Raw genomic sequence first — 12,594 nt, forward strand, 5'->3', positions numbered from 1 at the left:
TTATAAACGCAGTTAGCTGCGTTTACAAGCATTTGGCGTTTGAAACACTGATAAAATCTACTACTGATTGCAAGTTTGGTGCGTTCAAAGAAACGACTGTAAACTCAACTGCCTGTAAACGACAGTGTACATGGACACACAGGAAAACATTAGGGAGAGTTCAGGGGCTGCTGGAAAAAAAAAAAAAAAACGCAGAAAAGCTCCTAAATCTCAGTTTAATCAGCTGCAGTGTACATGAACCCTAACTATGGTTGACATTTGATATTTTCAGAAAGTTAGCAACCCAGAGTGAGGATGGAATTAAAGTACACGCCTGACAAATGCAGATAAGCTGCTTCATTTTAGCTAGAAACCCTAAAAAGAACAGCAAATCATGCAGAATCAGAACAGAATCATATATTCAGTTGTCCTACATTTCACAACACACAATTCATAGCTTTCAAACAGCTTTAAAACCAAACAATGAATAACAGAGTCAGAGTCAATCTAAACACATCAGACATGGATTTAATTTGTATTTTATTTTACACGGTGAGAAATCAAAAGCCTTTATCATGCTCTGGTGAAACAGAATAGACCCATTCTGAAAAAGTTTTGCGTTTTTGTAATTATTTAAAATATGGTAAATTATCATACTACAACATAAACTGAAGGGCTGGTCTTATATATGACAATCAGCCTGCCCATCCATATTTATGTTTCTACACAGGCAGCACAATCTTAAACTGACCAAAGGCAGTAAAGAGCAGTTGATCATGGCCTCCAACTGTCCTTAGGTCATACTTTCTTAGACGTATTGCAAAGGGCTCTATAAAGCCTAGCTCAATGGATCTTCCAAGTGAATGTGAATGGCTACCATGAAACAACACATACTACCCAAGGCAGTTCTTGTCCATGTTGTGTTTTAAATAAGTCCCATTAGTCTCAAGCACTGCTCCCCTCTATACAACTTATACAGATATTGTCAGGAATGGACTCACCATTAGTGGTGGGACTCATCTGCCGTGTGGGCTGCAGTACCAGGGCTGGCCAGCGGGTGCTCTCAGCAACCAGAAGCTCACTCCTGCAATCAGCCATCACCTGAGGCTGATTGCAGGAGGTGTATTTAAGGAATGGCCAGACCTGCAGTCAGTGCCTTGGTGTATGTTTCCCATGAGCCCCTGTACCTGCATCCTGTCTGCTTCCTGCATGATCCTGACTCTGCTTTGATCCTGACTCTGAACGAACTCTGCCTGTCCTGACCTCGGCTATTCCTGACCACTCTTCCGCTTGCTCCTGGTACCCTGTTTGCCCGTTTGCTACCGACCCGGCCTGCCCAACTACGTTTGATTGTATATATGGTTATCTGTTGGAGGTTGGGTTGTTTTCACTGTGTTTTGTTTACCTTGCACTGTGTTTGTGTTGTTTAGTCTTAATAAATTGTCTTATTTACACTATACCTGAAGCCTGCGTTTCCCTGTGTCAGTCCACACACCTCTGGTCATACCAGGAGCCCTGACAGATATAGTTTACAGGAATTCAACTATACAGACTGTAAGAATATACAGGCCTAGAGAAAGGCATGTGTTGTGTGGCAACATATGGTGCTATAGCTTCTTTGTAATTTACGTAAGCAATTCCTAATGCTTAATCTGCTTTGTTTGCAAGCTAAGGGAGTATATGCACAGTTCAAACACTCATAATATACATTTTATCTTAGATACAGAATATTAAATAATTTAACTCCTCCTTAAGGGAACAAGGGCAATAAGATTATGCTTTGGAGATTATTATATGCTCATCTCTTCGCCTACAAAAAATGCAACTACTCCAATTAGGAAATTTAAGGACAAGAACATTGCTGATGACATGTATAAACACTGATACCTGGATTGTAATTAGCATTTTTTTTGCTTGGGTTATGGCTATTGTTTACAATATTGTATTCTGGTAACTGGGCCTAGATAATACATGTAATGATAAAAATAATATAGTATATGGATTACTTTATTTCACATGCAGACCAAACTTTGCATGCAGATCAACCAAGTATATCTAGCAACATTAAAGTTTCTACCAACCCTTGTCACTTTAGCATTCTTTGACCTAACAATAGTATGCAGATCAAGATCAAAGTCATAAAGTTGGCCATACACTAGTGGAATTTTGTTTGAAATTCCTCACATTAAGAACAAATCTTCAATTTTCTAATCATTAGTGGGGTCAAATTGATGTTTGCCTTCTATTACAGGGACAAGAAAGTTTGGAGGAGCAGGGTGGAAAAGTTTTCTAAAACAAAAACACATTTCTAATAGTGTATGCGGTTTTCATTCAGAGAAAGTCTATTCATTCTAAAATCTCATATTAAAAGAAAACAACATTTTTAAAAACTTTCAGATGACTATTGTCAACTCATTTTCATACAAATATTCATGTGAATGTCTGTTTGAAAATCTGCCGTAGTATGGCCAGCTTATGTCCTTCTCTGCACACTTAATTCCAGGTCAGGGACTCAAAATATTGAATCCTTTGACAAACTAACATTTTAGAAAGAGAAGTCAGTACTGACAGCCACCATGTTTTTCCTGTAACAGGTTTATTTTAAAACCCACAGATTGTCCGTTTACTCTAAGGCTCCATTCACACCAGATGCGGTGGGACTGCGCTTGGTGTTTTTTTTTCAGCATAGTCTCACCACATGACAAGGCAAAATGCCTCGTCTACTGTTTGCTCGATTCGCACCACTGCATTGCGGTAGTGTGCGGGCACACTGCGCTGAAGGGAAAAAAAAAAACAGTAGTGCATACACTACTTTTATTTTTGGTGCACTGCGGCGCAGCACGAGTCACTGCCTCGCACTGCCAGATGGCAAGTTGAACTTGACTGTCACATTTCAATAAATAAAAAAACGTGCAGTACAGAACTGTGATTCCTGCCGGACCGCACCACACACCAGCCGCTGCGCTATAGAGCACTGGCTGGTGTGAACGGACCCTAAAGCTGGTCATACATGGCTCATATTTATGCCAATTTCTGTAATTCGGCTGAAATTCAAGCCATTGGGTATCTTGTGGACACAACCTGGCTTGATAAAATTTGAGAAATCAAAGGAGCAAGGAAGAAAAATGCTAGCCATACGGTGACTGCAGTCAATCAGCTGCAGTGACTGTTTGGGTATTTTGGCAGTGGGTACTGGATGTCAGCATACAATAGACAGCAGCAGGGGATTTGTTCATCCATATCATTCAGCGTGGATGGGGAATCCTATGAATTATGTGAATAGCCAGCTTACGTGGACAATAAAACAAGTATGCAACCACATTTTACGCCCTCCTTTCTAAATATCAAGAAGAAAAGAAAAATTCTAATTTATCTTATTTATTTATCGTGTCAGATGAAAAGATTACACTGTAAATTCAAAATCCTTTATAAAGTCTAGAAAGGGTCCTCAAGTTGCGATTGATTTACATTATGGGAAATTAAAATACACAATGCTAAATGAAACATAGGGAGGGCCATTTAGAGCCAAACTGAACAGTTATTAAAAATTAGATAGGTCAATTTAGGAGGATAGGGGTCCATGGCTGGGCAGAAAGCAACAGAAAGAACCACAGCACTTTATGTGAGAGCAGCGTTTGGATGTTGTCAGGAATTGACTTGCCAATAATGGTGGGACTCACCTGCCTTGTGGGCTGCAGTACCAGGGCTGGCCAGCGGGTGCTCTCAGCAATCAGAGACTCACCCCTGCAGTCAGCCAAACACCTGAAGCTGATTGCAGGGGTTGTATTTAAGGAATGGCCAGACTCACAGTCAGGGCCTTGGTGTGTGTTTTTCCATGGGCCGCTGTATCTTGTATCCTGTGTTCCTGTTCCTGCCTGACTTGTTGCCGACCCTGCCCGATCCTGACCTCTGCTGACTTCTCCTGTTTGATCCCTGGCTTGTGACCCTGACCATTCTCTGCCTGACCCTCTGCACCGTGCTGCCCGTGAGTTACTGAACCCAGCTTGTGACCCCGACTACTCTCCCGCCTGTTCCTGGTACTCCGTTTGCCCGTTTGCTACTGACCCGGCCTGCCTGACGACTCTTGCATTGTATGTATTGTTATCTGTAGGTGGTTTGTTTGGTTTGTTTGCACTGTGTTTATGTTTAGTTTTGCACTGCGTTTTGTATTGTTAGTCTTAATAAATCATATTGTTTATACCATATCTGAAGCCTGCGTTTCCCTGTGTCAGTCCACACACCTCTGGTCATACCCGGAGCCCTGACAGATGTGGCCAAACATGCCCCCGTTTGCCTCAGAGCTAAAGCTAGACAGATAGTCTGCAAAGCTCCCAGCTGATTGCCAAAATTTCGCTGTGAGCCAGAGAAGGGTTGTGTCAAACCGTGGACAAGACCTCTCACACAGAGGGCTGTAGCCCCATCTGAACTAGTAAATACTTTCAGGAAGATCTGGAAAATCCTTGTCATTTGTAGCATAAAACATGTTACCCAATGCCCTGACATATACCTAGTCTTCCTGGGGCAGATACGTTACCTCCTGTAGGTAGAACTTGAAAATTCTTTACAGAAACAGTTTTTTTGGTCATATTTCGGTCCACCAAACACTTCAAGAAGTATTGGAGTCTTGAATTCCAATATATAATTCACTATTTTCTTAGAAACCTTACATATTTTATAGAGATTTTTAAATATGGGTTTCTAAATAGTTTTGTGACTGTTACACAAATTATGCAGCTAATAATTGAATTCAAATATTAGTTTTGGGTGTTAGCTAGGACATGCAAGTTCCCAATGGGAGATGCTGGAATACACTGATGATGTGTTCTTTATAAGACCAGTTCCACATAAAATATTATAGTTCCTACAATAATAAAATACAATGTTTTTGAAATGAGAACTGCTTGGAAGTTTTTTTTTTAATGTGAATTTAAAGAAATATGTGAAAAATGATACATATCACTCTGAGCAAACTCGCTATGTGTATTTCTAATACAATAAATCTGCTAAAACCTTGAACTCTTAATTTTCAAGTGTTAATTTTTTAAATAATTTGCTGTACATACAGTAAAGATGGAATAGATGAGATCCTTATATTAAATACAATGAGAACATTCTACAATTTATATAACTACTGAGTGGATGACAATATTTGCAATGAGCAGCTTTTGCCTGTGAATTCTATTAATGGCCACATGTATCTAGGATGAGAACTGTTTCTGCCTATTAGCCCTCATGCACACTTGATGTTTTGCTAACGCTGGTACTGTTAGCTATGTAAAGTCACATTAAAAAGTTTTTCAACTTTTTTTAGTGTTTTTGCATTAGCGTTTAGAGACGTTTTTCCGCGTTTGCGTTTTTTTTTAGCACTTTTTAGGTGCATGGACACCTAGAATAACATGCTGGGGAGTTTATTGACTGTAGAAAAAAACATCAAATGCCAAAAACAGCAGCTGTAAAAAACGTCAAGTGTGCATGAGGGCTTAGGTGTTATCAGCATGGGGCTGGTGGTTCTGGTAAGCATGTGATGCTCCCCAGATGTGACTTCACTAGCATACATGATATCAAAAGTGAACCATTAAGACAATGCCCCCTAGAAAATATACAAATAACCCCTATAAAAGGAGAAAGAACTTCTGGGTCATGCTACGTTTTACTTAAAAATTAAATCACAAAAGTCAAATTTAATGGCAAGATATCCCATGTTTAGGCAAGAAAGTAATCCTTTTCATGAAAATAGGTGCCCACTTGGGACACTACTGAATTAGAAGCTATAAATTGTTAATAAATATTATAATTATTAGCATTATTATTTGCACATGCCAGTCCACCATAAATCTGCCAGGAAGGTTCTTAGTGTACTGAATTTCTCATGGCTTGTAGACCCTGAAGTTTCCAACAACTTGTGGCCATTAAAAGGTCCTACAGTCTTTATGTTGGACTTATTGAAAGATTAGGAAGGGTCAGAGACAGCAAGTCTGGCAAAGAATTTGCCAGTGGTGTCCTTGAATGGAGAGGGGGTTGAGTTAAGTCAATCAGCATTTACCCATAGCCAAACTATATATTTTGGGGGGATTGAAGCTTTTCTTTAAAAAAAAAAAGTGTAAAAAATAAAACCTGTTATTCAGTAGAGCCATCATAAGTCTATGCAGAGGGAGAGGTAGAAGTTTGTAATGCTAGTGTCCATACAATTATTAAAATACCTAAATAAAATTGATAGTAGTCCAATAGTAGTTAGTTGATGCATGCTCCTGTGCATGTTTGATTTCATAATTAGTTACAATACAAACATTGACACATTTGGAAACTGTATAACAAGGTAACACCTTTTATTGGTGTTAAGGTTCTCCTTACCTTTGACACAAAACATTCAGCTATTGCAACTGGGTCATTGTCACAATTTTCTAAGTCTTGAAGTAGTTCACTAAAAAATAATTTACATAAAGATGGTTGTCAGAAAATTAAAACTATGAAAACCTTATCTCTGTCAGTTGTATGGAAAATATGAGCACAGAAATTTTCAGTGAATGACTTATGTAATATGTTTTACAGGTGATCACTTTTTATAGCCTAAAGTAGATTTTCCAGCAACTCACAACTTTAGAATTCATTCTGTTTTATCATAATTTCTTACAAGTACATACACACTTTCTTTTAAACCTGCTGTGTGGAAGCTAGCTCTAGAGTGTTGACTGACTAAACATTCAGAAAGTAATTCGGCCAAAAGATATTTAGTTTCCTAAACTCTGGCATATACAGGTGAAACTCGAAAAATTTGAATATCGTGCAAAAGTTCATTTATTTCAGTAATGCAACTTAAAAGGTGAAACTAATATATGAGATAGACTCATTACATGCAAAGCAAGATAGTTCAAGCCGTGATTTGTCATAATTGTGATGATTATGGCTGACAGCTCATGAAAACCCCAAATCCACAATCTCAGAAAATTAGAATATTACATGCAATCAATAAAACAAGGATTGTACATAGAACAATATCAGACCTCTGAAAAGTATAAGCATACATATGTACTCAGTACTTGGTTTGGGCCCCTTTTGCAGCAATTACTGCCTTAATGCGGCGTGGCATGGAAGCTATCAGCCTGTGGCACTGCTGAGGTGTTATGGAAGACCAGGATGCTTCAATAGCGGCCTTCAGCTCTTCTGCATTGTTCGGTCTCATGTCTCTCATCTTTCTCTTGGCAATGCCCCATAGATTCTCTATGGGGTTCAGGTCAGGCGAGTTTGCTGGCCAATCAAGCACAGTAATCCCACGGTCATGGAACCAGGTTTTGGTGCTTTTGGCAGTGTGGGCAGGTGCCAAGTCCTACTGTAAAATGAAGTCAGCATCCCCATAAAGCTCGTCTGCGGAATGAAGCATGAAGTGCTCCAAAATCCCCTGGTAAATGGCTGCGTTGACCCTGGACTTAATGAAGCACAGTGGACCAACACCAGCAGATGACATGGCTCCCCAAATCAACACAGACTGTGGAAACTTCACACTGGACTTCAAGCATCTTGCAGTGTGTGCCTCTCTAGTCTTCCTCCATACTCTGGGTCTTTGGTTTCCAAATGAGATGCAAAAGTTGCTCTCATCAGAAAAAGAGGACTTTGGACCACTGAGCAACAGACCAGGTCTGTTCTTCTTTAGCCCAGGTAAGACTCTTCTGACGTTGTTTGTTGTTCAGGAGCAGCTTGACAAGAGGAATACAACATTTGAAGCCCATGTCCAGGATCCAGCTGTGTGTGGTGGCTCTTGATGCAATGACTCCAGCCTCAGTCCACTCCTTGTGAAAGTCCCCAACACTTTTGAATGGCCTTTTTCTGATAATCCTCTCCAGGCTGCGGTCATCCCTGCTGCTTGTGCACCTTTTTCTTCTACACTTTTCCCTTCCACATAACTTTCTATTAATGTGCTTTGATACAGCACTTTGGGAACATCCAACTTCTTTAGCAATTACCTTTTGAGGCTTTCGCTCCTTATGGAGGGTGTCAATGATGGTTTTCTGCACAACTGTCAGGTCAGCAGTCTTTCCCATGATTGCAATTCCTACTGAACCAGACTGAGAGACCATTTAAAGGCTCAGGAACCCTTTGCAGGTGTTATGGCTTAATTAGCTGATTAGAGTGGGACACTTTGAGCCTAGAATATTGCACCTTTTCACAATATTCTAATTTTCTGAGATTGTGGATTTGGGGTTTTCCTGAGCTGTAAGCCATAATCATCACAATTATGACAAATCACGGCTTGAACTATCTTGCTTTGCATGTAATGAGTCTATCTCATATCTTAGTATCACCTTTTAAGTTGCATTACTGAAATAAATGAACTTTTGAACGATATTCTAATTTTTCGAGTTTCACCTGTACATGCAAATTCATATTCCGCTAAACTGAATATGCAGTACTAATGGAACTGAACTTACCTTTGTGCAAACACAAATATAATGGCAAAATGTCTGAAAATTATATTGATGATGCTCATGTACTATAATACCTAGTCTTTAAATTTTGGTTCTCAGAATATAGGACTCACAAAAGCATTGATAAAATCTTGGATAACGTTAGTGCAAATATCCACAAGGTCTATCTACCTTCTCTAGAAGTGATTCCAAGATAGGCAAATAAACTGCATAAATACTGTTTCAAGATCCATTCCCTCTCTGTTGAACCTGATAAAATGTCCCTATAAAATGTTTTTACCCACATTTTTGGTGGCTCTCTGTCTTAAGAGCAAGTTGATATTTGCAGATCTTTACACCAGTATATTTCAGACTAGGTACATGTACTGCAATAAGCAACCTTGGCACCTGGAACACCTTTAGCTGTGGCGGTGGCTTTGTGATTCATACTTTCATGCCACAAGTCCTGTTGGTACCTCTTGTTGCTATAGATGCGCTAGCACACTGTCCTTCAAGAAATATAAACTGTAGCATGTATCTACTAACGTTGTAAATCTTGTCCCCTTTTTTCATAATGATGCAATGAAGGCATCAATCCTTTGGGGCCTTGCAATTATCTGCAGTGGTCATCTGAGCCTTCAGACAACACTACTGTTTTGGATACTTGTCAAATGGCAGGTTTTCTACAATAAGTATCTCATTTCCAGGGGTATCATTACAAATGATTTATGGAATACCTAAGTCAGTGCTGTTATTCAAGGAAAACAAATTATACAGTCCAATGACCAAGAAATTGTTTTCACAGGTATTCTGGCTGTCCTTTCATTATCAGTTTTAAGAAACGATCACCTTACCTATTGAAATGGTAGATATCCCTTATATTTCCAAACAGTGCAGATCGATCTTCTGTCCCCAGAGAAAGCCTTCTTTGATCACATATAATGTTAAGGTAATCCTAAAAAAAAAATAAAAAAATAAAAAATATTTGAAAAAAATCATTTTACAGGTCTTTTCTTAAGTAGCTGGAAACAGTGTTAAAACATGTATGATTGTTTTAAAATGTTATTCTGATTTCCCATTCACTCATTTGTACAAAACATAAAAAAAAAACAAAAAACTTACCTGTCTGCAGAAAAGCACAGCTAAGGTTAAAGAGAAAATAAGTACAAATATTTCTTATGAACAGCAAAAATATTTACGCTCATTTTAGTTCAAATTATTGTCAGCTTTGGTTCACACTATGAATCGCATATGGAATCACATTCCTGTACAAACCACATGCAATTCAGTGTGGTGCGATTTAAGCCAATCAAACATATTACCTGTTACACCCTAAATACGGATAACATGTTCTAAAGGTGGACTTTACCTTGAAGATATGGGTTTTTGTGTGTGCATATACAACTAGAATTGTACTGTGTGGGCAGCTCAGAAACGTCAGCACACTGATAAGACCTCAATCTACTCTCTCCTCTTGGCTTGTTCACTGTCCGCAGCCAAGTCTAATTGGCTCTTAGGCCCCGTTCACACTAGTGCAATTTCTCCTGCGTCTGCTCTCGCATCGCAGTGCACAACAATAGAAAATGACATTATCCTCTATGGTGCCCATTCACATCAATGCAACATGGTGCAGTGCGATTTTTGAAAAGGTGCAGGTGCTTCCTTGGAGCAGCATAGTGCATTTCTGGCACCATAGACTTCTATGGGAGAGCATGAAAAATGCATGTACGTTTTTAGAAGGGTTTGCGTTCAACAACCAGCCTCCTCCTACAAACAAAATGTACAAAACATGAAAACATCAAAAATGCATTAAGAACGTGCTAAAAAGATGCACTGAAAGAAGCACGATTATGTGGCAGAACTAGTGTGAACCTAGGCTTAGGACTTGTTCACACCATAACACTTGAGCAGCATTGATCTGCATAGATCAATGTCGGCTCAATGCAAAGGGACACAAAACTCACTTCCTGGTGTCAACATGGCAGCATACATGTGGTAGTATGATGCCACAGATGGGCACCAGTAAAGGAAAATGATGGTAAATATTTAATTATTTAATTTATTTCATGTACTTATATAGTGCTGTTAATTTACGTAACACTTTACATATATATATTGTACATTCACATACAATCTAAGGTCCCTAACTAGGGGCAGCACAGTGGCTAAATGGTTAGCACTTCCGCTTGGCAGTACTAGGGTTATTGGTTCGAATCCCAGCCACGATACCACCTGCCTGGAGTTTGCATGTTGCATGAGTCTGCCTGCATGGGTCTGTTTCTGGTACTCTGGTTTCCTCCCACACTCCAAAGACATGCTGGTAGGTTAATTGGCTCCTGTCTAAATTGGCCCTAGTATGTGTATGTATGAATGTAAGTTAGGGACCTTAGATTGTATGCTCCTTGAGGGTTAGGGACTACCCCACCCCCTGCTAATTGCTGACCTCCTCCACTCTTCCTACCACTCCATCCCCCACAGCTTTTCCTCCTGTACCATTATCCCCTCCCTCCTAGATTGTAAGCTCCAAGGAGCAGGGCCCTCGAACCTCTCGTAAATCACATTGTATTGTTATTGTACTGTTGCATGTATTGTCTCCCATTATATTGTACAGCGCTGAGCGAACTGTTGGCGCTTTATAAATACTGTATAAGAATAATAATAATAATGTGTTGGCGTCCCACGGAAAGGTCGCGATCTCTCCTTGCAATCCGGACCTTTCCGATCATGTGACTGCCGTGACAGCCAATCACAACGTTCACATGACCCTGAACCCCACCCCCGGGCATCAGGAACCCCATAAATGGCTGGGAGGTGCTGGCGTGAAGGGGTTAAACATAATAGTGCAGTGCTCTTAGCACTGCACTATTGATTTGTAACCTACCAGCTTGTCTTTGGAGTGTGGGAGGAAACCCACACAGGCATAGGGGGAAAATGTAAACTCCATGCAGGTGGTGCTGAGGCTGGGATTTTGAACCAGCGACCCTAGTGCTGCAAGGGGAAGTGCTAACCACTTAGCCATTTGATACAATTTTCCTGGCGCCAACAGGGCAGCATACATGTGGCTTGGCAGCATACATGTGGATTGGCACCAGGAAAGGAAATTTGTGGAAAATACTTGATACAATTTTCAGTTTTTGTGCCCTGTTCACACCATAACCCTGCATGGAGGTGTACTGCACGGCATAAAAATGCAGCATGTCAACCCCCCGCACATCATTAAATGAAATGTAACACAGGTTAATATGAATGAGCCATTATGATTTTTAATGAATCGTTTTTATTTTTGCTTTGACTTTAGCTAAGTGGAGACAAACATTACAGAAGCCCAGAAACACAATGGCACCTGTTTTCTCTACGCTTCCCACCACTATGACATCTCAGTGCAACTATTCACTGGGTGTGGGAAACACAGCAAGCAGCACTTGACACCAACAAAACATGCTCAGTCTCACTAGGAAACATAGTATTTATTTACTTACACCTGTGAGACTTCATGCCTCAAGCAACCCAACTGGATCCCAAGCAGAGTCTAACTTTTGTATTGAAAAGTAGTCAAAAGAGTATCCTCCAGGCACGCAGCCCCAAGGATGACCTCGTATTGTATCTGGATTTTTTTTTTTTTTTGTGAGCAGATACTGGTGTACCGCAGAAGATTAATAGGTGAAAAGACAGACGCATGACATTTTCCAATAAACTGTCTGAAATAATAAAAACAGAGTGCGCTGAAACAGATATTTAAGATATGGTTTTAGTTACAAAAATAAACCAAGTCTGTAGAGCACACAAATTTTATTATTTAGTACTGTCACTTTGTAGACTATACAGCCTAATTTCCAGAACTTTTTATTTTGTTCTTGATAAATCCAGGAAGGGTTAGAGCAGTGGTCGTCAATTTGGTGACTATAGGGGGCTCGCTCTTATAGTATACTATTTGAGGAAATCTCTCTCCCTTAGTCCATTCCCTGATTAGCTATATGACAAGTTGGAAGTTGTAGGGCTCATATTCACAGGGCGTTTGATGTTTTTAACCTACGTTTTCTAGCAGTCAGTTTCCAGCGTTCAGAAAAGTTTTTCAGTTTAGCCGCGTTTACCTACCGCGTTTAGAAGCGTTTTTAAAAAATAACCCCAGGAGACCCTCCTAAATGCCCAGAATGCACTGAAAAATAGTAATTAAATATTTCAGATGTTTTGTGAGAAACAGAGAGAGCAAAAGCAG

General features: G+C 39.8%; 1 protein-coding gene across 2 annotated transcripts in view; it reads right to left on the reverse strand.

Moving 5' to 3' along the window:
• Nucleotides 1-12,594, reverse strand: part of PLEKHG1 (pleckstrin homology and RhoGEF domain containing G1) — a 335,693-nt gene that overhangs the window by 48,004 nt on the left and 275,095 nt on the right. For both annotated transcript variants that reach the window (XM_089694257.1, XM_089694256.1), the window contains 2 exons: nucleotides 9,233-9,333; nucleotides 6,331-6,400 (listed from right to left, as the gene is read on the reverse strand). In XM_089694257.1, coding sequence (XP_089550383.1) covers nucleotides 6,331-6,400; nucleotides 9,233-9,333 — 171 coding nt within the window. The remainder of the gene's footprint in view (nucleotides 1-6,330; nucleotides 6,401-9,232; nucleotides 9,334-12,594) is intronic.

Source organism: Staurois parvus, unplaced genomic scaffold (genome assembly GCF_062004578.1).
Source record: "Staurois parvus isolate SC_StPar_1 unplaced genomic scaffold, SC_StPar_1.0 ptg000657l, whole genome shotgun sequence".
Taxonomy (NCBI): Eukaryota; Metazoa; Chordata; class Amphibia; order Anura; family Ranidae; genus Staurois; species Staurois parvus.